At 42.4% G+C, this 27,869-nt stretch overlaps 1 protein-coding gene across 1 annotated transcript in view; it reads left to right on the forward strand.

Moving 5' to 3' along the window:
• The window catches only part of LOC139766738 (uncharacterized), a 1,106,342-nt gene that overhangs the window by 897,560 nt on the left and 180,913 nt on the right, over nucleotides 1-27,869 (forward strand). Inside the window, 1 exon segment of the mRNA XM_071695663.1 lies at nucleotides 7,762-7,945. Within this exon segment, the coding sequence (XP_071551764.1) occupies nucleotides 7,762-7,945 (184 nt within the window).

The following is a 27,869-nucleotide window of genomic DNA, read 5'->3' on the forward strand; positions in this document are numbered from 1 at the left end:
CTCTCTCTCTCTCTCTCTCTCTCTCTCTCTCTCTCTCTTTCCCCCCAACCGCCTGGACCAGAATATCCCTGTTTCACACCGTGCTGGAACTCGTCCTGGATAGAAAATGACCATTAGAATCCCAGAGAACACACAGATCCATTACTCTTCCGTGGACCATAGATGTTAGTGCGTGAAATGAGGTGTCTGTGGAAGAACTAGACGACATTTTGGATTACCAGGGCCGAAAAGTCTCTGCTGATAGAATCCCCGATGATTTCGTGTTACGTACCTTTTACATAAATGGTCTGTCCTGGTATTTCCGAACCCACTTTTTTTTTTTTTTTTTTAGTGTGGTTTAGAGGAGAGGAGAAAAAGAGGAGGAATAAGGGAAGGGATGGTTTGGAATGGAAGAGGAGACTGAGTTGTGTATTGGTGTATCATGTGAGATTTTCGATGCATGTCGATGCTTTTCTAGGACCGAGGTTTTGATGCCTTACGTATCCTTGGCAAACTAGGAGTGTGTATGTATGTATGTATGTTGTATCTTGTGGTTACGTGGAATACGGTTCAGTGAGGGAACCAAGTGTGTTCCATGATTGTACTGTTGTCCATGTCTCGGATTTGTCTGTCTGTCTGTAGTTTATATCATCATTGTCTTCAAGTCTCGGCTATACTTCTTGGCTGCTTCTCTGAGGTATGAAGCCGACTGCATTAATAATCTTCAGTCGTTAGTGCTCTTCTACAGTGTTTTCTAAGTCGAGGTATTTTTCGTTTGTGACGAATTATAGAGCCTCATTCTCTATCCTTTGTAACTTCAGCGTGCGTGATAGGGAGGCGGCAAGGAACGTTGGTATAGCTGGACAATCCTTTTTCAACCTTGTGTAGTCTAGTTGCCTCTTGACAGTACTGAACCGAGTATGTTCTGGGGATGCGTTTGTTCGAGGCGTCTAGTCGAGCGGCGTCATCGGCGTGGGAGATGTCCCTGCTCATGGCACCAGTTGTGTGTGTGTGTGTGTGTGTGTGTGTGTGTGGGGGGGGGGGGGGGTGAGTCAGCTGTCAAGTTATGATTAATAGTGTTGGCCCTGAGGGACCCCCGCTTAATTAAGGGACTTAGGGGGGGTGACGTGCAGCGTTGGTGACGATCTCTGCCGTGCGTTGGTTTAGAAAGGTACACTGTAGTCTGTCTGTGATCTCTGGTATGCCTGGTTTTGGCAGTTTGTTATGGAGGCTGTTCGTCCACACTTTGTCAAAGCTTTTGTTTGTGTCTCTTGTCGAGTAAAAAATTTCTTCCATGTCCTCTGGAAATAGCGATTTTTTTTTTTTTACCGCGATCGCTGAGATTGTGCTTTTCCGCCCCTCCGGAAAATGTATTGATCAGGGCTATCGAGGTTGTTGTTTTCAAGGTGTCGTCGTAAACTTAGCTTTACAATTCAAAAAGTTTTCCTGGGATTTCTAGGAGGAATGTGGGGGAGGTGGTAGTTCGGGATCTGTTTCTGGCATTCCTGGTTTTGGTACACTTGTTACTCTGGCTTGTTTTAAACCTTCGGGAAAAGTATCTTGTGCTTAGTATAGCATTATAGATGTTAAGAGGGTACTAAAGTCCTTTTGGAGGTAACATGTTGACTTGCGTCTTATATAGTTTACTTTTCCCATGGGGCTGAGTTCTTAGTTTTCTGTACAGCTTTACGGAGGTCAGGCAGGTCAAGTGCCATGGCTAGGCTGTTGTTAGGGACAGTCAGGCTGAGTCTGTGGTTTAGATGTGGGTTGGCTCTTAATCTTTCGAGTCAACCAGTTGATTATTTGTTCTTCATGATCCTCGTTATGCTTTCCGTTTTCTTCAGGCGAAATACTGAAGAACATTCCATGTGTTCATCAATTCCGTTGCCGTATCTTCACCATCATTAATTTTGTTTTGATTGACTATCAGATATTTGATGTTATCTCTGTGATTCCCTTGTACTCGTCCAATACATTTCCAAGTATTGGATCTGGTGTGGTCAGGGCTAAGTCACCTGTAAATATTGGGATGTTTGGCCTCAGGTATTGTGGCAAAAGTAATAGATTAATGAATATATATATTTTTTGTAGTTCTAATTTATTCTGCCTGTGGTGATTGTGGTAGTGTGTCCGAGGTTTCTATGTATAGCGTTAAAATCACCGATGATATATAGGCTGGTTCTGGTATCCAGAGGGTAAGACTACCTCGCCTTGATGAGATTTAGGTTATAGTATTATTAACTGGGTACACTGAGGTCTTCATTTTCACTGATAAGGTGTCAGAGAACTGACAGTCATCGAAGATCTTGTGCTGCAGTCCTCTACTGACGGCTATGGCCACACACGCCCTCAGCTGCTGAATTGGTAGGATGAATAGACGTGGATTTTTAATTAGTGTGTGGCATAGGACGCCATGGCTGTTTATCAGAACAACATCGGGATTTTCTATCATGCATGCGTTTGTAAGGTCAAACCGTCTGTTTTTCCAGTGTTGCACGTTGTGTTGATTTTCTTTCTATACCTGGGATGCATTGGGTTAAAGTTATTTCTGCTTGCTTTTGTCTTTCGTTCGGTATGTCACTGGATTTATGAGTGTTGAGCCGTTGGAGAAGTAGAGCTGTTGTCGTATCATCCAGGTCTGCTGCAGTTCGGCTGAGTGTGTGTGTGTGTGTGTGTGTGTGTGTGTGTGTGTGTGTGTGTACTGACGCGTGAGGTTGAGAAATCAGGGTTTTGTCGTCTGGTGCGGGCAGGTTTGAGATTGGTTGGTCGCGTTCCCTTGTGGATGGGGGAGGGAGGACCTGGGCTTTGGACGTCCTCGTTGTGGTGAGGGCCGGGGGTCAGTTTCGTGCATGAGTTGGTTAGGCGGAGTTGACTGGGGGAGACAGAGGTCGCCGAGGTCAAAGTCGTCTGGGTCGGCGTCAAGTGTGTCTGGGTTTTGGTCTGGTGAGTCCACTTGGTCTGTGTGGCTGAACATTTGATTCTAAGGAGCATGATTGTGTGTGGAGGGGTCGGGTCTCGTATGCCAAATCCTTGGTGATGCATTGTAACAAGTTGTGAGAGTTGCACAGCTGCTCTAGCTTGCGTTAGTGTGTCAGTTTTGTTTTTTCTCTCATCTATTAAGGTTCATATTATCGAGCTGACCGCCTACTGTGGCTCTCGTGAGAATTCTAAGAGTATTTTTCGCATCTGGGATGTTTTGTGATCTGTGAAAGAGAGGTCTGGCCTGGTCTACTTTCGGTTGAGTTGCTCACACTTCGCTATTATCGCATTTTTCTGGTGATCATATTTCACAGCTCAGGCTGGATGATCATTTCTGCAGTTAAGACTTTGTTGGTAATTTGCTTGGCGGTGTCTCCATGCGTGGTTCTCTTCAGCGCACAGTGGACATATCAGAATGTGTACCGGATTCCATTTTAGTGTGTGCATCAGTTGCATATCACTTGTCGCACGTGAGCAAGAAAAGAATCGCTTCGGATCGGTTTGTTGGCGGTGGATGTATGGATGGCATTTTTTTGAGCACTGGATGACAGGCTTGTTTAACCATATGCATCGAGTCAACTGGATTTTGTGCTTGTGTTTAATCTCGGGGAATTCAAATACACTGGAGACTTTTGTCCAGGTCTGATTTACTTCGGTCTCATTTCTGTTGTGTTTCAGGTTATAGTCCTGTTCGATCTGATGTTCTCCGATATGATGCACCTACGGTAGTAGATGTTTTAGAGACATTGATTATAAATCCCTCTTTCTACACTGCGTTGATGACTTCATTGTTGATCATTGAGTCATATGATTGACATCTCTGAAATACAGGTTTGCTTCCTCATGGGTGTCTGTAGTGTCTACGAGGAGTGTGGTTCCTTGAGCGAGGAACTCAAGTAAACTGATTTTCTTTCTTTTGCCCACTGTTAGTTTGCTCCGGCTTTCAATTTCGCTTTCACTCTCAGCCTGTTGACTTCTGCCATGGAAGTGAAGTGTGTCTGTCGTAGCATAGATGCTCCTAACATAGACGTAAGACAGCCTAACATAGACGTAAGACAGCTGGTAAAACAGCTAGAGCTAGTGTGCCCCACACTATCGTGAATACAGTAAGAAACACACACACACACACACGGGCTGTGTGCTTTACGGTAGAGGGTAATGGCGGAAGATGAAAATCAAAGGGAGAGCATTTGCTTAGGCTTAAACAGAACTAGAAGCTTGGCCAGGCGAAACACAACTGGTTAAAGGTGCGTCCGTCTTTTTTTTCTTTTCTTCAGGAACAAAGTTGCGGGTAATTTAGTAATTGTAAGACGATAGATTATAGCAAGGGTTGATACGGAATATTTCGCGGTCTCCTGTGAGGATTATAGGGATGCTGGGAGACGTGTTGTGGGATGATCTCGATGTGGTAAATTTTGAGGATGTTGGATTCTGTAATTCCGGAAATGGCTTTGATATTGGCGAGGAACGTGACGTGATGACCCCGCTACGCCTAAGTGTTAGTTGCGGTGTTCATGTTTTCAAAAGGTTACGTTTCAAGTGTTAAAGAGTCGTGTCTCAAGTGGAAAGAATTTATATCTGAAATGTTAAAAAGACTGGTTTTCAAGTGTTAAGAAGTAGGAGGGAAAGTGTTAAAGGTACGTATACGCGTATGTTTAAGGTACGTACTTGTATGCGTATGTTAAGAGACTGTATTTCAGACGGCATATGTATATGTATTCGCGCAAAATTCACACTGAACTACTACTGAAGAATATTCTTTCATGTTGCCCAGGTTTAAACCTAATAAGTCAGTCAGTCAACAAGTTTTCGTCTGCTTCGACAAGTCACCACCGAGACGTGTTTTGATCATTTTACGAAAAGTTTGTCATTTTCGTAATTGACTACAGTCTCCCCAGGCGGTTTCGTGTAAGATAAGTTTTTTCTATCTTGGTTTCGTGACGTTTGAGAAAGAAGATAAATTTTTGATTTCAGTCCCATATGGTCAATGCATCATAATAACAGGAACTCTTGTCATCTCGTTGCTGAGTGTTCAGGTGCAAGAGAATGCTATACATTCTTCACCATACAACGGAACACAGTCGTAAATTACACTTACCTCATCCCAGTTGATGCCGTAGGTACATGGATGTTCCTTCTGTTGCATCAATAACTGCCTTGTACTGTAACAGAAGGATATACGTAATAGTAACTGTAATATACAAGCTCTCTGCCCTCCAGGCCAACATGATATCGGGCGTCACTGCAAGATACGCGAAAATTATAGAAATGATGTTCAAGATCCTTATTGAATACCTGTGGAAGTCGATCACTGGTATTCAGTGATTAACAGTACCGTGGTTAGGACTATTTTCTCCCCCAAGCCTTCCTTCATCGTAAAGAATAGGAAAAATGATTTGGAAATCCGACGAGTTTTCAAGAAGTAAATCTTTTCTCCCACGAAAATCAAACCCCATACTCGTCTTGTTGCTCATTACGCACACTGGAAGCCATTATTTCCGATGAATTCTGATGTGAGATTCTGCGAACCAACCACAGGAGAGGGGGGAGATGGGGTCATTACTTGGGCCTAAAGGCCTCGTAAAGGTGCTAGTAACATAATATGGATATAATATGTCCACGTGCGAGGATCACTACATGTTCATGTTCACACACTCTCTTTCTCTCTCTCTCTCTCTCTCTCTCTCTCTCTCTCTCTCTCTCTCTCTCTCTCTCTTTGAGCCCAAGCGGTAAGCTTCCAGAACGACTGTTCGGCACACACCCTAGATACACGAGGAACATTCCTGGAACAACAGGAGAAACGGTTAAAAAAATACGCGACATGGGTTTGTAAACAGTCCCAGAGGACCAGAGTAACGCAGGTGGCAGCTGAGAATAATAGTGTGGCCGTCAAGCAAGACTCGTAGTGAGCTCATCGAGCTCGCGCCCGCTTATGTACTCGTAGTTAGATAGTTAGGTATTCAAACAAGAGTCCCTGGTGGTTTATTAATTGTAGGGACATTGAAGCGTAGGGAATGGATGGTAAGTGATTTCCCGTCGCCTCTGGTGGGGGATTACAGGGATGTTAGAGGGAAGATGTCTTGCGGGAAGATGACCGTGATGATGATGAACAGTTCTGGAGGAAACGTACAAGTGAAGGTGAAATGTGTAATCCCAAACTTGGCGAGGAAAGTAGTGTATTTTGATGTATTTGAGTCAGTGAGGAAGATCTGTCATAAAAGACATGTATCTTTCAATTTGGTATGTGGCTGTGAAATAAGTGGTATTCCAGTCCAGACTTGAATATTATATTTCATCTGTAAAATTGCAACGCTCGTTTGGAAAACGTAACAAAAACTAAATGGTCGTACACAATGTACATAAATATTGCAAGAGAAAAAGACAAAGGTTCAGTGGGTTTTTATAGCCAAATGAATCCGAGTTATCGTTTTGTTTCGAGCGCTCGTTAAATGTTTAACGAGAAAGAGATATTAGAATGGGATATTGATGGTTAACGATAACAGTCGTAGTTAATACTTAAAGAAAAAACTTACAAAATACGGTATCGGAGAAATGGTAGATTTTGGGCCCTCTCTGAGGCGAGCCAGTTGGTGGTGGTTAGGGATGTGAGTGGTGGGTTAAATATGGTCGACAATTTTCACATTAAGCAAGTGTGTGGTTTCCCTGGATCGGTTGCCCGATAACACCATATGAACATAAAAGATCATTTTTTTTTCTCTCACAAGCGCCTCTTGAGAGGCTAAACTTAAAGAGTAGTTCTGAGGTAATAATACCCGGATATTGCTGGCTATAGCAGGATTTTCTCTTCTTTTTTACGTGGAAAGTTCCCAATACGGACAAAAAAAGTGTCATCGTCGAGGCCGGACCTTAACTGAAATATAAGAGAGGTTAATGAAAGTTTGTAGTCTCGTGGGTGGTTGGTTAGGGATAAAGCTGTGGATATCTATGTTACTGACAAGCGACGGGGTTTTTATGTACTCACGAATTTGCGAGGGATTTCTTGGAGGGTTGTTGGGAGTGTGGCGGTCAAGGAGAAGCAAGGAAAATGAAATGAAAATAGGAGATTCTCGCGCTAAACTGACTTTCTTGCTGTTGTTGGTCCAGAGACTAAGTAGTTTTATTCGAATATATTTTTTTTTTGAGTCTGTATGTAATCAGATATTCAGTGATGCTAAGTGTGATTACGTAGTGTTATTTCGAATACCGTGTTTAAGATGCTTTTAGTCCCAGCAGAATGTTGTATATGAAAGCTGGCGTGTGCGGCAGCAGAGCTGCGTCAGACATGTAGAATCATTTAGGAATTCTAATCCAAACTGTGTAAACAATGTTAGGAACAGCTCAGTAATATAATTTCTAGGACATGTACTATCTCTGGTCCAGTGGTCGTAAGCTCCTGTGTTCAAGACTAGCAGCAGCATCACCACGTCTGTCTGTAACATTATCATCATCATCATCATATACCATGTCATTATGTTGTGGATTTCATCTTTTTTTTTTTATCCCAGTTGTCCATCAACACACTGTGGCGCTTTCCTTAGACCATTTACCTTCACAGTAGAGAGGTTAGGCCCTCAGCCAGCATTCATACCCTCAGTAAGAGGCCATGCCCCCCAGCTAAGAGTGAGTTCAGGCCTTTAGCCACACGTTAGTAGATACTCAACCCAGAGGTCACTGTCCCTTAGCTAAATGTCAGGCCCAGAGGTCAGGCCTCCACTCCCAGAGCCCACAGCGTCTTACTAGACAGCCAGAGCTCCCCAATACCATCATGATGGACAGACAGTGACGGTGTTTGCGTTCTTACAGCGGGGAGACGTCGGCAGAAAACATGGAGGCGACGCTGGCTATGATCGAGGAGAAGTCGCAGCGGGTGCTGACCAGGACCCACCACGCCAGACTCAAGGAGGTGGTGAGCGACTACGCGGCCGGCAGGATACCCATCGAGCACCTCCTCATCACCACCAGAGACCTCCTCAACTCTCCGGACAAGGTGAGGGATGGGACACCGTCAAGGTGAGGGATGGGACACCGTCAAGGTGAGGGATGGGACACCGTTGGACGTAGAGATGGCAAGGTCTTGAAGGGCGGCCATCACTGGGAGGTGGGGCTCTTTACCTGGCATTACTGTATGGTTATTATTAATTATTATTATTATTATTATTATTATTATTATTATTGTTATTATTATTATTATTATTATTATTATTATTATTATAATTTTTGTTATTATTATTATCCTATTATATTATTTGTTGTTACTTTCCTTCATTTGGCTGAGTTGTGTGACTTCTTTGTGGCTTTAGAATGTTAGAAGTTCGGATATTGGAAGATTACGTCGTCGGTAACTTGAAAAGGCATGAAAGTACACATACACACACACACACACACACAACACACATACGCACGCATGCACGCACACACATTTATGGTAGTTGCGTTGTGAGCTTGAAGGGCCTTGGGATATGTTGAAAGTGTGTTTGTTGTGTTGAAGTTTACTCTTCTGTAAGATCGACCAGTCTGGATCTTCCTCGTCACTTGTCATTGTATCCTGATAAATGTTAGGGTTGTTAAAATACACAGTTATTGATTCTTCAGTTTTCATTAGTCTTGATCTCTTTGTGCGAAGGCATGTACTTAGCTTTCAGTGTTTTTTCTTTCTCTATATGCTTCACCGGAAGTTATTTTCGTCGTCTTATTCACCATTTCGGTACACAGCGAGTCGCATGCGTCGACTTCAGGTTTGTGAAAACTGGTTATGCTGAAGCTTTCGTTGGCTTAAACCATTAGCCCGCCACCTGCCTCTGACGTAATCTGTCTTTACTGAAAACCTATTGTCTTTCTGTCTCTAATTCTACACACAAATGATTACGTGCAATAGTGATCCAGTGTCCTGTAGGATGTGGTAATGTTTGGTCACCCATACTTGCTTGCCTTCATCCACTCCTGGCGCCATCGTTAACCCATGCGGCAGCGAGGTAGCGCCCGGAAAACAGAGAAAAGAAGGCCACATTCGTTCACACTCAGTCTCTAGCTGCCACGTGTAATGTACCGAAACCCCAGCTCTCTATCCACATCCAGGCCCCACAGACCTTTCCATGGCTCACCCCAGACGTTCAGTCCATTGACAGCACGTCCATATCTGCTACTTAGGTCGTGTTTACTTTGTAACTAATCATCCCTTTCTTTCTGATTATATTTTCTAGTATTTTACAAACAACTCTCGTCATAAGAGACCGTTCTGTCGTTGAGTGAAGCTTTCCTTCCTGATAGATAGATAGATAGATATGACATTGACAACCCTATCTTTCCATTGGTACATTGACTTCATTTAGCGACATCTTGGACATTATCGCAAGTGCTTGTGTTGTGTCTGTTCTCAGTTCTCCAGTGTATGTAGAGAAATTTCATTAGTCTTCATCAGGACTGTGTGCTTTCAGCGGGCAAGACACCATAGTGTTTTCTTATGATTATCCTATTATTTCCCTTTGATTACCATGTGGCTGTCAACAGTCTCTCGAACCACATTGATCACCTCACCACCATATGATCACGTCACCCTCGGGGTTAATACACAGTATTCGCAACCTCCAATGTTGTCTGTGTAAACACCAAATTCAACACAGAGGGATGATCCCCTGTCTCAGTCTGGTTGGTTCCAGAATACGCTGGTGCCAGTAATACTCCTCGGCATGTGTGTGTGATTACCATTTGTGTCTGACGGAGAAAATTTTGCACTTGTTCCGTCTCTTAACCTTATGGTAGTAGTAGCGGTAGTATTTATGTTAATAATGATAATGATAATAATAATCAATATTATTATTATTATTATTATTATTATTATTATTATTATTATATCGTTGTTATTTCCTGCCTCAGCGAGGTACCGCCAAGAGCAGATGACAGCCTTTGAGGACAAATCTTCATTTGGCTTCTATTTCTGTTTTGTTGGAAGTTAATACGGTAGGGGAGGATTTCCAGCGCCTAGCCCCTCTTACTCCACCTTGGATGACTGTAACATTCCTTCACCTCCTGATGGCATCCATCCCCGTCAACTTAGAGTGTGCCTCTGAACCTGTACCGATGCTTGCTCGTCTGTTTTGTTTCTGTTTAGGAACAAGAACTTTTCTCTCTCAGAGGCATGCGTTGGCACATCCCATCTCTATGAAGGGTGATCGTTTTAGCCCCATCTAACTACCGTCCTGTTGCTTTGACATCTAGCATTATCAGCTGCCTTATCAACAGTATGGTTTCCGTAAGGCGTGGTACTCTGGTGATATTATTTCTTGTCTTACTAATGTCTGGTCATCATCCCTGAGAGATCTTGAGGAATCGTATGTAGTTGTCCGTATTATATCTAAAGCCATTGATAGGGTTTGGCATGGGGATCTCATCTCTTGAGCTCCCCTCTTTTGGATTTCCTTCCTCACTTTGCTCCCTCATATCTAGCTTCCTCTCCGGTCGATATATCTCCTTCGTTGTTGATGGTTCAGCCTTTCCCCTCTCTCCATCAATTGTGGTTTCTCTCAAGGTTCTGTCCTGTCTCCTACATTTTAGCTCATTTTTATATACGATTTCCTTTCTTCTACAAACGACGAAATGCACTCATCCGCCGACGGCTCAACACTGCATTCCTCCACATCCTTCAGTTCTGCTTCTCTCTCGATCTGCATCTCTTCTCGACTCAATTTCATTGATAAACCCAGACTTTGATGGGATATATCAACGGGGTATCTGACTAACTCTAATTCCTCCAAAACCCAGTTTCTACCTATCCTTTTATCAAAAATACCTCACAACTTTCCTCTCTCCTTCGACGGTTCTGTAATTCCACTTCTTGACTTAGTGAACATACTTAGGATTACTGTAAGATTCACTCTCTCTTGGAGACCCCAAGTTACGGAAATAGCCAAGTCTGCCTTTAAGAACATGGGAGTTCTGTTTAGATGTTAAAATTTTCTTTTCTTCCCAACAATTGCTTCGTTTATATAAAGGATTGATCCGTCCTTATATTGAGTACTCCTCTCACATCTGGGGTGGTTCTACCTCTGCAACCTTGAGTCGAAAGCGAGTTACGAACTCCAGGCTAACTTCAAGCTTGCCCAACGCCGCTGGCTGCTTGTGTGCCTCCCGCTACTAGCTAGATCACGCAGTGTTCAGCAAGCTGCTGCGTCACATGATTTCTTTGTTCAGCAACTCAAGGGTGGGCCGTTTTGATTACTGTTTCTTTCCCTACACGTCGAAGCTTTGGTACTCTCTTTCCCATTAACTATGACCTGGTACTTTTTAAGAGACAGGTTTTTCACTTCCTCCAAAATTCGTAAATACTTTCCCTTTTCTCTTCTTTTCCCTCTCATTAATCTGTATTTCAATTAAGGTTCGGCCTTGATGAGGACTTCGAGCGTGACTGTAGCCTCGAAACTAAAAAGAAAAGAAAAATCATAAGATCCCTCATTTCAGGCATGGTTGATGATATGGTTAACGACTTAGTTGGCCACTTTAGACAGCACTTTTGCGCATATCTCTGAACGGTTGAGTCTTTTGTTGGTGAAAAATACCTCTCTCCTTCCCCCTTGTTGAAAAATACCTCCATGAAGATAATGACATGGGTTATTTAACTTCGAAATGTGCTCCCTGGACTTTTTTTTTTTTTACGTCTTTTGGTGGTGCTGGGATGAAGTCGTGGGTGTATTGGTGAGAATAAAGTGTGTAAATCTGATGTAAATCAGGTGGTGCAGAGATTTTGGTCTGGTGGTGTGGAAAGGATTGTGCAGTTAGGGAGGTGTGAGTTTGCTGGTATGAATTCGGTGGTGTGATAATGATATTGTAGGTCAGTGCTATAGACATGATGATGGAGGTGTAGTAGTGTAGAAACAATGGGATAGTAGAAGTTATATGGATATTGTGGTGGTATGGAAATGAGGTTATGGTATGGACGTGCCGGTGTAGGGATGATGGTATGATATGGAATTGGTGGTTTAGTGGTATGGTATGGATGTGGTGGTGTAGGGATAGAGGGATGGTATGGATGTGGTGGTGTAGGGATGGTGGCATGGTTGCTGTCATGGCTTGAGTTTCACCTTCGTAACAAGATATGGCTGTAAATTCGCTGTGTAAGTATGATCACTCCTCTTCGAAAGTAATTAAGCACCTCGATACTCTTGTCATTATCGTCCTCTATGAATACCTTCGAAATATCGAAAAAAAAATAAGTGCAAAAATTATCACATAATTAGCAGTATGAAAAATCACCAGCATGGGATTGTTCATAGCCATTTTTTTTTGGGTGGATAGCGTTAGAAATACCCCACAAGCAAAGAATTTTCCTCCCTAAGTTGTGTGGGTATCAGCTAAAATCTACCGTAGACTAGAAGCCTGTGATAGAAAACGGAGTCCTCGAAGAACCTAGTCAGTGTACTCTTCATATACTTCGGAATGATATTTAAAAAAAAAAGAAAGCAAAAGCGAGGCATCGAACTTTATGCCTGTTACCTTGTGTGACGCTGTCGACTTCTACCCTCTCGTCACAATCTGGCCTGACTAATTGTAAGTCATGGTAATGTAAGGCTTATCATGTTGTTGTAGAGTCATGGGAATGGAAGACCCTGATGGTATCTTAGTTGTATGAGTGTAAGGTTATCATCATAACACGCTGTCATGCAGGTGTATGTGTGCAATGTCATGATGATATAGGAGGATTCCATGATATCATAGTTATATGAGAGTTAGTCTCTTATGATATCATACATTCATATGAATGTTAGGATTATATCATATCATACCATTAGATGACTCTGCGGATCTCATGATGCAGTATGATTATAAGGCTGGCATATGTTAGTAATGTGTTTGCAAGGCTTCCATGATATCTTACTTATATATGCAAGTCTGTCACGTTATCATACATTGTGATTATAAGGTCTGCATATCATACAGTCGTATGTTTATGAGGATATCATGATATCATACATTTATAGGAGTGTAACTCTCATGATATCGTACAACATGAATACGAGGTTCACATGTCATACAGACATATTATTATAAGGTTTTAATGATATCATGCAGCCATGTTATCATCAGGCATTTATGATATGCAATCATATAAGTGTAAGACTAATGATATCTAGGGAATGGATGAGCTTCGTATGATATAATATTCATAAATGACCTTTTAATTATATTCAGTAATTAAATGATTTGCTGACACAGCTTTTATCAAGTCTTTTTCAGACATAGATAGTCACATTCAAAATCATCATTCGAGGAGATGGAGATAACACTAGTTTCAGATTAAGAGAACCTAAAAAGAAAAAATATTTTTCATTGCTTGTCTTAGATATGTTTGTTTTATGAAGGCACTACATCACTGTGGGTCTCGGTTCGTCTCAGACTTGCATGGCTTTTAGAAGTGCTTGAGAACTGCTGGTCACAGGTTTACTTGGTTTTCATAGGGATTCAAGCACTGCTGACTTCATATATAATTGGTCTCTAAACCTATTTGAGCACTGTTAGTTTCAAATTTATTTGGTTTTTAGAAGTACCCTTGTTATTGGAAGAAAGCTGAGGACACTATAAAGAGTCGGTTTCATCTCGCGGTCAATATTTTTTGTGGAGGAACAAATTTGCTTCATTGAAAACCTTTAGTTCCCACGTGGAGGAACCGCTGGTGTTTTTTTCATGAGTTTCTTGATATCTTACGTTGGGTGTACGAGACGAAGCGTGGACGTACGTGCAAGCATATCTTGCCGTTCCTTAATGTAACGGCAGTCAAACATGCGCATGGTAGAAACTTAATAACAAAACTGTGAGTGTATGTTGGTGGTGAAATGCTTCCTAATAATGAATCTATTGTTTGCCAATAACGAACGTTAGGCTACACCTAAGCAAGAGAGACAGAATAACACTGGAATTAGAACCACTGTTAAAGCTTCCGGATCAAATTACCCGTACCATCTTAATGTCTGGATCAGTGAAGAGCAGATGAAGAATGTACGCCAGATGTTTTGGACTTGTTTACATACCAAGCTGGGAGGTAGGGTGTCTTTTTTTTTTTTAACAGGAAGTGGTGGCTATAAGAACCGAGCTGGCTGGCTGTAGCCAGACGCTGGGTATGGGCGGTATATCGTTCTGTGCGGAAGTGGGGTCCGCGTAGGGGCGAAGAACGATGATTGTGGTAATAGGTAAATTAGTGACCAAATCAAGGCGGGCGGGCTGGATGTGGTCACAGGCTCTAGGTAAAGGAGGGCAGTAGCATGCCGGCTGTGCCCACGAACGGGTAGATGTAGACCCCAGGCTGATAACAGGTGATACATAAGAAGGATTATCTTGGTGTGGTCAGGGAGTGCCTTGGACGAAGTAGGAAGGAGGTGCCAAGTGTAGCTAGGGATTTGCGTGAGGCGTTTGGAAGTATAGAGGAACCGGGAGTTTGGCTGTGGAGAAGAGCTTGGAGGCAGATAACGCTCTGGGATAAGGGGGAGAAGGTGGGTGTATCCGTGAGACGGGATCAGCTTTAGGAAGGAGGGAAAGGCCAGGTGTGGCCGAAGACAGTAAGGCTCCAGGAAGAACGGAAGGTCCAGGTGCATCAAGAAGGTTGTGATGCTGATGTGACTGCACAGAAAGGGATAGGCTGAGGGGTGTTAGGTGTGGCCTAGAGATGAATGGCCATGTAGAGGAGGAGGAAGGGACCAGCTGTGGCATAGAGAGAGGTGTTATGTAAAGGCCAGGTTTAGACGAGTTGGATGCGATTAAAAATAAGCGAAGGGACCAGATACGGCCAGGAGGTTAGTGTGTTCCTTCGTCGGAGAGAGAAAAAGGCCCGCATGTAGCCACACAAATGCGACAGTGGAAGGAAGAAAGCGTTAGGAGGTGAGTGTGGCTCCGCGGAGAAAGGGGTGATCAAGGAAAAGGGCTCTGCTGAGGTGGAAGGGACTAGATATGACCATGATACAGCAGCGGTTGGAGAGAGGAGGAAGGAGCCACATTTAGCCAGGGTGGGAATGTGGTTGTCTGGAGAAGATTGGGCCAAAGTATAGCCAATCTGTAGGGCAGGTTATGACTTCATTTCGTTTTCTGTGTTATAGAAATTTTGCTAATTTGTAATTAATTCAAGTTGTTTCAATATATATATATATATATATATATATATATATATATATATATATATATATATATATATATATATATACCTGCACTAGTACAAGGAAAACACACGACGAGGACAAGCATGTAAAAGTGTATATTTGTCTGCTGCATAATGAGTCATAACACTTGAGGACCTCACATCAAACAAGAAGTTTATGAGGACAGGAAGAGGAGGAGGAGTGGGAGGAGGCGAGCACACCAAGAGATTTGGGTAAACATGAAAGGGCGAGAGGCAGGCGTGGGTAGCGGGCTGTGGCGCGTTGCTTGGGGGGGAGTGGTGCTCACTGCTGGCTAGACGCCGGGACTGGAGACCCTGTGTACGTGTGAGGCTCGGAAATAAGGTGATCTTGGACGCCTGATGCCAGAGAGAGAGGAGCGTGGAGAGGAAGGGGCGCCTGGGAGAGATCCTGCCTGGAAACAGGACGTCAGAGAGGAGTTGGCCTTCTGAAAGGAGGGAAGGAGAATGATCCTTAGATAGGATGTCTGCATGGAAAGGGGTTTCCCCTCAAAGGAGAAATGTTGCTGGAAAAAGAAAAGGTAATTTTTCGAGTCGGGTGTTTTATCATGATGGAGAAAGTTTGTTTGCGGGAGAAAAAAAAGGGATAAACCTGAAAGGTAGGATCTTAGGAAAGATGCACTTCCGTGTAATAATCACATCATCAGGGGAGACACAAGAGAATATATATATATATATATATATATATATATATATATATATATATATATATATATATATATATATATATATATATATATATATATTTTTTTTTTTTTTTTCATACTATTCGCCATTTCCCGCATTAGCGAGGTAGCGTTGAGAACAGAGGACTGGGCCTTTGAGGGAATATCCTCACCTGGCCACCTTCTCTGTTCCCTCTTTTGGAAAATTAAAAAAAAAGCGAGAGGGGAGGATTTCCAGCCACCCGTTCCCTCCCCTTTTAGTCGCCTTCTACGACATGCAGGGAATACGTGGGAAGTATTCTTTCTCCCCTATCCCCAGGGATATATATATATATATATATATATATATATATATATATATATATATATATATATATTGGTGAGAGGTAGTTTGATCGAGTAAATGAAACGGTACGAGTGAGATGTGGTAATGAAAAGTGTGTGTTTGAGAGAGCTGAAGTGGATATGCTGAACTGGTTTGGACATATGGAGAGAATGAGTAAGGTTGAGAGAGTAGAAGAGTGTGTGCTGAAATGGTTTGGACATATGGAGAGAATGAGTGAGGAAAGGTTTACAAAGAAGATATTTATGTTAAAAGTGAAGGGAACACGGAGAACGGGGAAACCAACTTGGAGATGGAGGGATGAATTGAAAAGATTTTGAGCACTCGGGATTTGAACATGCAGGAGCGTGAAAGGCGTGCACGGAATAGAGTGGTATGTAGGGGTCGACGTGCTGTCAGTGGACTGAACCACGGCATGTGAAGCGCCCGGTGTAAACCATGGAAAGGGTCTTTGAGGCTTGGTTATCGATAGGGAGCTGTGATGTCGGTACATTGATCGATAGGGAGCTGTGATGTCGGTACATTGCACATGACAACTAGAGAATGGATGTGAGCGGATGCGGCTTTTCTTCGTCTGTTCCTGGCGATCAAGTTGCACAGGGGTCCCGGGTTCGATCCTGGCTATTGGAGGTTTGTATGTTCTATGAAGGTGCGCGTTACTATGCACTTTGTTCGTGTGTGTGTATATATATATATTTTTTTTTTTTTATACTTTGTCGCTGTCTCCCGCGTTTGCGAGGTAGCGCAAGGAAACAGACGAAAGAAATGGCCCAACCCCCCCCATACACATGTACATACACACGTCCACACACGCAAATATACATACCTACACAGCTTTCCTTGGTTTACCCCGGACGCTTCACATGCCTTGATTCAATCCACTGACAGCACGTCAACCCCTGTATACCACATCGCTCCAATTCCCTCTATTCCTTGCCCTCCTTTCACCCTCCTGCATGTTCAGGCCCCGATCACACAAAATCCTTTTCACTCCATCTTTCCACCTCCAATTTGGTCTCCCTCTTCTCCTCGTTCCCTCCACCTCCGACACATATATCCTCTTGGTCAATCTTTCCTCACTCATTCTCTCCATGTGCCCAAACCATTTCAAAACACCCTCTTCTGCTCTCTCAACCACGCTCTTTTTATTTTCACACATCTCTCTTACCCTTACGTTACTTACTCGATCAAACCACCTCACACCACACATTGTCCTCAAACATCTCATTTCCAGCACATCCATCCTCCTGCGCACAACTCTATCCATAGCCCACGCCTCGCAACCATACAACATTGTTGGAACTACTATTCCTTCAAACATACCCATTTTTATATATATATATATATATATATATATATATATATATATATATATATATATATATATATATATATATATCTTTTTCTTTTTCTTTCAAACTATTCGCCATTTCCCGCGTTAGCGAGGTAGCGTTAGGAACAGAGGACTGGGCCTTTTTTGGAATATCCTCACCTGGCCCCCTCTGTTCCTTCTTTTGGAAAATTAAAAAAAAAACGAGAGGGGAGGATTTCCAGCCCCCCGCTCCCTCCCCTTTTAGTCGCCTTCTACGACACGCAGGGAATACGTGGGAAGTATTCTTAATCCCCTATCCCCAGGGAAAATATATATATATATATATATATATATATATATATATATATATTATATATATATATATATATAGGTTTTGATGCTCACGCTGTGCTGTCTTATAAGTTTGTTTTCATGAAGAGTCAGTCAATGGTGACTGAGGTCTGCAAATTAGAATTAGCCGCAAAATTGTACCTGAACATTTCGTAAGGATGAGAAGCCTTTGAAGTCAAGATGCCAAAGGTGGAGGTCACGGGGTTGATCACGTAGGGCAGATCATTGGTCACCATCACTTGATGAATACAGCGTAATCTTCGTCTCGATTTTTGGAGTCAAGTTTCAGGAGACCAGTTACGTATGGCGTCAAGACTTTGAACTCCAAATCGTCTTGATGGACAGACTGTTCATGGCGACATATGTTTAGACTCGAAATATTTTGTCTGAAACAAGATGGAAATGCTGTTTGTTATTGGTATCTTTAACCTGGCGAGAGCTTATTACCTGAACAATCCAACCAAGACGCGTTCGACACCCCCTCCGCCAACCTCTGACCATGAGAAAATATATTCTTCACAATTTACATATATATTACCGCCAAGCATCGTATTCTATAGAGGGCCTGTTTGTGTATACTCCAGCTGATCTGTTGTAATATTTTATCTATGGATGGTCGATTCAGCTGCTCATGTTTAGATCCGTGTTACTCATAACTTATGGTAAAACTTTGACAGAATGAAAGTAAACTATAAGGCTCTCGTAACTTTGACCCAGGAACAATTCATGAAGCTAGATTTGAGACAGTGATCCCTTGACTTGCTCTTTTCAATAATCCATTTCTTGTAGGGAAAGTTCCTCAGGGTCAGAACCTTGCTAGGGTAACACCGATATTCAGAGAGATTTAACAGGTCCCTGTCTGGAAATTTTCGTCCAGTTAGCCTGACGCCCGTAGGCTTGCAAACTTGTGGAAGCCCTTATTGGAAACGAGATTGAAAATCAGTACAAGGATCACTATTTGATAATGATTCACATCATAGTTTTTTGACGCAGTCGTTCATGTCTGACATATCTGCATGTTATATTAATCATTATCAACAGCAGAAGCTGGTAGAAAATTCAGCATGGCAGTGAGGCATGTTAGAGAACTTTCGGCGCCGTCTCTCTCTCCTTCTGTAAATGATATCGCTCTGCAGGTGGCTGGGCAGATAACATAGTTGGTGCTGTGGAGGATAGCCGAGATAGTGCCAGCAATGTTGCGCTCTATATTTGTCATGTAGATGCCAGCGACAAACACGTGCAAAGATCGGAGAAGCTTTTGGAGAGATATTGTCTGCTTGTTCATATATCAAAGTGCACAGCTAACAATGCTTTCACTTCGTGAGTACTCGCCATGATCGTGGCTGGGACGCCCTCTTGAATAAGGCATCTAGTCTTGGTAATCAAGGAGCGAACCATTGTTTGCAGGAGGACGTTATGTTCGTAACATTTAGGGCAGAATTCTTACATACGGCCTGCCTGATACATCTGTAAAGGGAGGCCTACACCTGAATTAGGTGGTGTACATTTTTGTTGGTCTCCTCTGAGTCTACTCGTACCTTTTGGTGAAGAGAAAACTGCAGCCTTTATTGAGGAGGCTCGTTTTCTTTTGTAAGTTTTTCTCGCAACAGTTCTCGGTCATATGTTAGAATATTTTATGTAGATGTGTATGTAGATGTGTGCTGCACAGTAAACAAGTTTTCAGAGTTCGAGACAATTGCATCAGGGGAGAGCGTCGTGTTATGATTCGTTTCTCTCAAACTCTTGGATGGAATCTCAAGACTGAGATTTCCTTGCTGGGTATGCAGTTCCTGGACACGCTTTATCCAACGGTGTCAGAGGGAAGGAAGTAGGTGGATCCTTTGCCTCAGCTAAGGTTAACCTTATTCATGTGCTGAGAAATGTGTTGGCTGTTGGTATTTTCGACTCTTGGTGGAAATTCAAGACAAATGTTCTCAAAAGAATAACTGACATTACGGGTCCCTCACGCGTATACCGGCGGTAGACGACAGACATAATGGCTAGTTGGTAGATACGTTTGATGAACGGAATTCGGTCATGATCGGATATTTCATCACAGTGTGAAAGTAGGGAGAGTGCCTGCCTGGCCAGTAACTGTGCGTGTGGTGGACTCGATTGAAACTTGCCCGCTGATTAACCTACCTATTCGTGAGAGGGAAATAGTAGATTTAATCCTGGCTACAAACTAGAGATCACATCAGTAAAAATCGTTGTTGGAGAAATACTTGGTATAAGTAAACACACACAAAAAAAAAAAAAAATAGAAAAAAATAAAGTACCTATCAACACCGCTTTTTGACGTTAGTCAGTAATACAGTCTTGTAAAGAGATACTGTTGAATAACAGTTTTTTAATGAACTTAATAATGCTCTTGACAGGATAAGCAGGGATTTCAGTCTCAATAAATACTATGGTTGTAATAAGGAAAAGGCCTAGTGAGACGATATATAGTAGTAAAGGGGAACATTTGTGCCAATGCGTCGAAGACTTACCCAAAATGATGGAACAGTGAAATACAGAACTGCCTGTCGTCCATATGAATAGCACACAAGATAATGAAAGAGAATAATAACCAACATGATAAAGGGAGTTAAGTAAATTTGTATAGAATAACTGCGACACTTACCCGTCAGTGTCAGTATGACGCATACATTGCGAAAACGGTAAAAGAATCGCCAAAAAATTGTGTACAGGTGTATCATAAATGAATCATTGCCCAATATATTAGTCTATCCTTTAAGAAAATGGGTTACTTGGTTGAAAAGAACGGAACCTCAATATAGATCTCAAATCATCATTCTTTTTTCATCCGTATTGTCCAGTGATAACACGTTGTGTGTCCCAGATCCAGTTCTCATTGCTAGCGGAGGCTAACCTTTTCCAAGATAATGATATACACTATCAACGCTGCCAGGATTAACAAAGTGATACCACAGGAGAGTTTGGGATACACATGGAAACACTAGGATTCTGGTGTTTGTGTCTTTTAACAACTCCGTGTGGCAGAGGTAGTCAGACACACTCTGCCCAGGGTTCGAATCAGACCCATGGTGTATGTACAAGTTTCTGTCTGTCAACATCTTTATATATATATATATATATATATATATATATATATATATATATATATATATATATTATCCCTGGGGATAGGGGATTAAGAATACTTCCCACGTGCTCCCGGCGTGTCGTAGAAGGCGACTAAAAGGGGAGGGAGCGGGGGGCTGGAAATCCTCCCCTCTCGTTTTTTTTTTTTTTTTTTTAATTTTCCAAAAGAAGGAACAGAGGGGGCCAGGTGAGGATATTCCAAAAAAGGCCCAGTCCTCTGTTCTTAACGCTACCTCGCTAACGCGGGAAATGGCAAATAGTTTAAAAGAAAGAAAGAAAGAAAAAAAAAAAGAATATATATATATATATATATATATATATATATATATATATATATATATATATTGAGTTGAGATGAATTTTACATAAAAACCTAACCTCGATGTAACAGATCAAAAAGAGTGCCGACGTGGCATATATAGCGAAAAAGAAAAAGGTATATATGTATCTATGATGAAAAGGTTTTCGGCCCCAGACAATATGTATTTGTTTAGAGGTGTCAGCGTTGCAGCCTGAATATAGAATAAAGGTAAAAGGAATAAAGCAGTGGCTACCTGCCAGACGAGGACGCCGGTCAGTTGCTGGACCGAAAAAGGTGAGACGACTATGAACAGGAGCGTAAAAGGTGCGGCAGAGGATTACCGTTGCCAGTGATAGCGTTGGGGGGTCGGCGGGCGACGTGTGCCCGGCAAATCCTTAAGGGGGAGCTGAGAGATCCTCACTCCTTGCTTGTCAGTCATATACTGATACAAAAGCTGGAGATAACTGCCTTTGTGGACGACCACGCCTGCTCTGGAACCCAGACAAATCGGGTCTCGAGATGAATTTAATTTAGGATTATCTACAGACGGTATGTAAACACGTTGTTGGTGAGAAACCCAAAGGAAAAAAAATTATAATGGCTTGAAAAGAAGCGGAAGATCTGGATGAATGGAGACGTCTTCGGGTGTTAGCGGGGAATCTCTTGCTTCCGTGAATCTCAAAAGCATATATGTTTAAAAGTGTTCAGCTGTCAGGACGAGAAAAGACGTGAAATGTGGAGGCATTGTGCGAGGATTGCCTGGAAGACGGTGTGGTGAGAGAGGGACTCGGAAATGGAGGCTAGGGTGGGTGGAGTGGTGAGCGGGAGAGGGGCTCAGAGGTGGGGGTGTGGAGGAGGCGAGGAGAGGGTAACCGGAGATAGAAGAGGAGCAGGAGGTGGGTGGGAGGGACGCTATGGAACGGTGGTAAGATGGAATCCGTGATGTGTTGAGGCTGCCAGCAGTCAGAAGGGCTGAGGGACACTGAAGTGGAAGGTTTGGAACACAGCAGTAGGCGCGGTGGGCACCATCAGGAGGAGGGATGTACGTTCCTCGCAACGTTTCTTTCAGTTGGAAACAAAAAAACCTTGAGAATTTTTGCTCTGGTTTCGGCAGGACGTGAAGAATGATAAGGCAGTGACTTCGCCGAAGTGCTTAACAACACGGACTCTTGACCCTTAAGAACCTACCCGTGGCCTCAACGCTTGACCTTTTCACGTCAAAAATGCAAAGCATGTCCAGGGGAGGTCACGTCCATCTGTACCAGTATCTATCTATCTATAAGCCGTAGGAGCAACAGTCAGATATATAGAAACAGACATAGAAACAACACCAGAACCCAAACGTCGCTGCAGCTCGGGGTCATTACAATGGGTTGCATGGGGTGAGAACATTCGAGTCTGGGCCAAGATTGGCTCTGTCTTGGATGAGGGGCGTGGAGACGGGTCGGTATCTAGTATCAGACCATCACTTCCTGTGATGTGGTGCGGGGCGACGGCGTCTGCAGACACTCCACCGTTAAGGTGATATCTGATCTGGGCGAGTCTGAGCACCAGCCAGCCAGCCAGCCAGCCACCCGAGAAGCCGGGGGTCCTGGGCGCCGGGAGTCTGACGCCCCTGGCGGACTACACACACACACACACACACACACACACACACACACACATCCTCAGTCGAAAATAGATAACCTTCTCTATAATCATCTTTCAAGGTTTAATTAGGGGGGTGTGATTTTGTTGATCATCATTAGTCACCCTGAACTGTACGTAAGCGTAGATTAAACTTGTCACCAACACTTACACGGAGACACGGCCATAATACCCTCCACCAGGACAATCACATACCAACATTCATATGTATATGATGCGTCACTGCGAACTTCGACCTTTTGACACTGTCAGGTAGAGCCATAAAATGCTAAATCGATTCTCTCTCTCTCTCTCTCTCTCTCTCTCTCTCTCTCTCTCTCTCTCTCTCTCTCTCTCTCTCTATCCTAGCTGACGTGGGAAGCAGCGATTGGGTATAATTATTAGATAAATGAATTATATATATATATATATATATATATATATATATATATATATATATATATATATATATATGATACGTGTAAGCGTATTTCTTTAATACACTGTTAAAGCCCAAGTGTATATTTTGCACAAGCTTTATGTTATTTTTTTTCAATTTTTCTCTCCAAGGAGATTAAGTGCAGATTGAATATCCCATGTTCGTTTTCACACTATTCTTCAATTACACGAGACGTTTTGGGCACATGGACTCTGCCTGTCTTCAGTCAAGTTGATTGAAATGATGAAAACAGTGGAAAGTAAACAGGAATGAATGACATCTTGAAATATTACAGATGGACGTGATGATTGGTGGACCGTGTTCCATCGGCAGTTCGTGCGTGGTAGTGTGGTCGGTAGAGGGTCAGAATCGCTGGGTCAACTGTTAAGAGGTTTGCTTGAGGTCTCCTTATTTGGGGAAAGTCCGCTGGAGGTAGAAAGTGGGAACACTTGGGGGTGCAGTAAAGAATGATTATAGGGTCCTAGTTTTTCTGTGCTTCGATTAGTTGTGAAGGATTTATATTCTCTTTTGTATTTGGCTTCTGTTATCTATAGTCTTATAGGGTCTTGGCAGTGTTTCAGTATAGCTGTGTTTTGAGTAAGGTGCGCATAAGGATTAGATGTATTATGCCGCATATATATACATACGTATGTGTAGAGAAATGTAACGGTTTAGATACACAGATGGACTGATGTTTAAATGATCGTAGAGAGACTTTTAGATCGTTCTGTGTACATTTCTAACCTTGGAACCATGAACCCATGACTTCACATAGCTGTGCTATTGCCTCTCCTCTTTGATTTGCAGCGTAATCATGTAGACTGTCAGGAGAAAGTGCAGTCGTCACACATCCTTACTTGGATACAGCGTATATATAACAGCAGTGACAGTGCTCGTCACCGCAATGTTAGCAGGGTAAGTGGCAGTGCAACACTGCATTAAAAGCAAACGTTATCGTGATGTTCTTTGCGAAGTTAGTTTTTACGACAGTGGACACGACCCGAGCCAGTCATGGCACGAAGCAAAACATGACCTGACCCAGTCATGGGAACAAAGGAAAACATAACCTGACCCAGTCATGGGAACAAAGGAAAACATAACCTGAGCCAGTCATGGGCACGAGGCAAAACATGACCTGAGCCAGTCATGGGCACGAGGCAAAACATGACCTGACCCAGTCATGGGCACGAAGCAAAACATAACCTGAGCCAGTCAAGTACACAGAGTAAAAAGAGAGAAATGATTTATGGCAACATTTAACTATAGCAGTTTTATTTTAACCTATTTCATTTTTTCCTTCCTGCTTTTTAATTTTTTCGCCACTGGAGATCTGATATTTATGGGTGGACGTGCAACGACCCTCTCTCTCTCTCTCTCTCTCTCTCTCTCTCTCTCTCTCTCTCTCTCTCTCTCTCTCTCTCTCCTGGCAGAAATGGGCCGACCCGGCTACCCCTCGCTGCCCAGGCTCCTCAACGCAGAATTGGAATGCAATTTACATCATGAATTTTTGCAGAACAAGCTCCACTAAATTTATGATGAGGTCTTTGGCAACGTTCGGGCATGAGTATGACCATTTAGTTGGAGCTGTGGAGGATCCTTCCATTTGTATGGGTCTGGAGAGGTCGGGAAAGTGGTATTGCGTCACTCAACACGGTGCCTGTTATTATGGTCTGTGTAACAGAAGTCTGTGGAAACGTATTTTCGGACACCCCTCATACCTTTCTTGAGCCATTAAAGAAGAGAACCTTCAGGGACAGCAGAGAAGATAAACCTTCGGGGATAGTAGAAAAGATGAACCTTCAGGGACAGTATAAAAGATGTAGACACGTTTAATACGAAGCCTTGTGGAAGTGTGTGTATGAAGGCACGTCTTCCCTCAGAAGCTCATTCATAAAACCAGATCACTTCAGGAAAACAATTGTTTGGAAACACATCTTCATACATCATAAAACCGGGGAAGAACCAGAACCAGAGAAACAAAAAAAATCTTTCATTTAGATTATCTTTATTCCACATGTCCCTCTTTAAGGTGAAGCGACAGCACTGAAACAGAAATTTCGCTCATAATCAAACATGTATGGCCATGGTATTTTGGTAATTAGTATAAATTTCTGCCTTAGAAAGAAGTATCATTAATAACAAGAAAAATTAGATTGAGTGAAAAGGAAAAATTAAGATAGTATTTTCTCAAAAATCCCATAATGAAACATATGGAAGGTGAAAACCCACGTAATTTACGACCTTAGCCAAGTTTCTGTGAAGGAAGCTAACTGTGATAGACGGTTGGTGAGGGAGAGGCAAGAGGCGAGAGCTTCAGGAAGCTGGAACATCTGATTTATGTGATGTGAGAACTGACGATCTGAGTCGAGACGAGAAGTCTCATAAACGTAGGAAATGTGAAAAAGTTGATACAATGTTCAAATTATTTTGATGTTGAAATGGATTGCTTATCCTATTTAGGTGTGCAAATGGTTCATTTCAGATCATAAAAAACATTGATTAACCAGGAGTAATGTGGGATTAATCGTCTACAGCCAGGGAAATATTACTCCCTCACAGGAAATGTGTGAACTTTGCGAGATAAGTTAATCTATCTATCAGTAATCATTACACAGCTCCCAGCTTAAGGGTTGGGTCGGGCACGTAAGGCTTGCGTAACATAGCTCTGTCTGGTGTCCTTTAAATTTGTGTGATAGAAGAAGGTAAAATGCATGAGCGTGGAGGCCATACGGTTTTACCTTTTGCATATGACGAGGGGAATATGATATTGGCCAGGGAAAAATTTAATTTTTTCTTTTTTCTCGTGCGTGATCGCAGACGGTCACTGGTGGTCCAACATCCACAGTCGTTAGGGAATCGGTAAACGACCCTTATGTGTGTGTCCAGGCTATGGATGCTTGATGGAGGTAACTTGGATTTTTACGGATAAATGATCAACCAGTGCAATTTGATTCCACTTTACTAGGATAATGATGCTAGTTGTGAAACACATGTGGATTAATGTCCTTATAATGTTGGTTGAAAGATACGTCAGCACGAAACTTTACTTACCGATGAATTATAAAGGATTCAACACCATATCTCTCGTGCTGACGAGGATATATTCAAGATTATTACGTCCTTCACCCCCAAAGCTCACAAGATCACTACTATAAAAGAATATCCGTTAAATGACGAGTGATAAATTCATATTTGTGATGTTGAACCGATTGACTGAAGAAAAGATTGGTATGATCACACATGAAACACAGTCCATATAAAACACAAGATTCTGGTGCGTGTTCAGTATTACAGGCCATGATTGACTTTGCAAACGAGACAGTTAATGAATATCATTCATTTTACTGATAAAAAAAAAACTTTGCTTTTAAAACGTGACAAAGCCGACATGAGAATATTAATCTTAACCAGTGCAGTCAGACGTCGAGTGAAATATAACGTAAGTGCAGTCGCAAGCCAAGTGAATTATAGCGTAAATGATGTTATAAAGATTGGCGAATGAAAAGGAATGTTCTTTTTTTTCCTCTCAAAACACAGTTAAAAACTGTACATCCACACGGTTCATATCCTGGCAGAATACTCGAGAGACACTGGTAGAACGAGCCTCCGTGTGAGCGAGCTGTGTGATTCGGGTGGACTTTATAGAACCAGATAACCCGACGAGTTCTTGATGAGAGATTCAGTTATGAGACCTCAGAACCACATACGTTTATTTCTTTATCAGTCGATGAAACAAAAGCCTTATTGTCAGATGAATTTTATTGAAAATGTATTAAATTGCGTTTCTTAACCATACCGGCCTTCATTAGACCAACGATTTCGGCCAATATTCTGTATTCCACACAGAATAACTTGACTTTTGACGTCTTCACACATTCGTCAGACATTATCAACAGCACCAAACTATTGTTGCTACTTTTTTCATGTTATCACTAGTAGAACAGACCTCGTAGCTTTCCTTCATATACCACTACAGAAGACGTGAGTAGTAGAGAAAAAAGAGAGAAAAAGGAAATTCAACTGAAAGCGGTGTGGTTCATAGTCTGTATTACTCGCATGTTCTGCATTTTTTCATTCACATGTACCATAAGTTTGCTCGCCTTGTGCTATCCTGCATTCATGTGCTCCGTTTTCCATCATTAATGCGATTCAAAATTCATATGATTCATAGTTTAAGTTCATTAATGGATAAACACCTTGATTAATCATCCACATATTTCATATGTCATTAGGAACATGTTCCATCATTCTTATGCTTAATGTTCTGTCATTCACGTCATCTATATTCAGTCTTTCCCAAACTCATAGATTGTCATTTTCATTCCTTATGTTTATATGTTCACGTTCCGTGTTCCTCACCCTGTGGTAGCCGTTTCTGCACCCTCCGTTCCCCCATGGTTCTCGTGTTCACACCTCTTCAATATTCACTCGCTCTGTATTCCATCATTCCCCTCTGCTGTTTAGCATGCTTGCCCCATACGAATATTTTCCTCCCTTAACTTTGTCGTCGCAACTACACTCATGCAGAAACGCATCCTTACCACCTCGTGTTGACGTTATTTTTCATAAATGAATTAATGTAATTGCAAACGTTTCATTGTAGTCGAGTTGT

The sequence above is a fragment of the Panulirus ornatus genome, chromosome 4, assembly GCF_036320965.1.
Source record: "Panulirus ornatus isolate Po-2019 chromosome 4, ASM3632096v1, whole genome shotgun sequence".
Taxonomy (NCBI): Eukaryota; Metazoa; Arthropoda; class Malacostraca; order Decapoda; family Palinuridae; genus Panulirus; species Panulirus ornatus.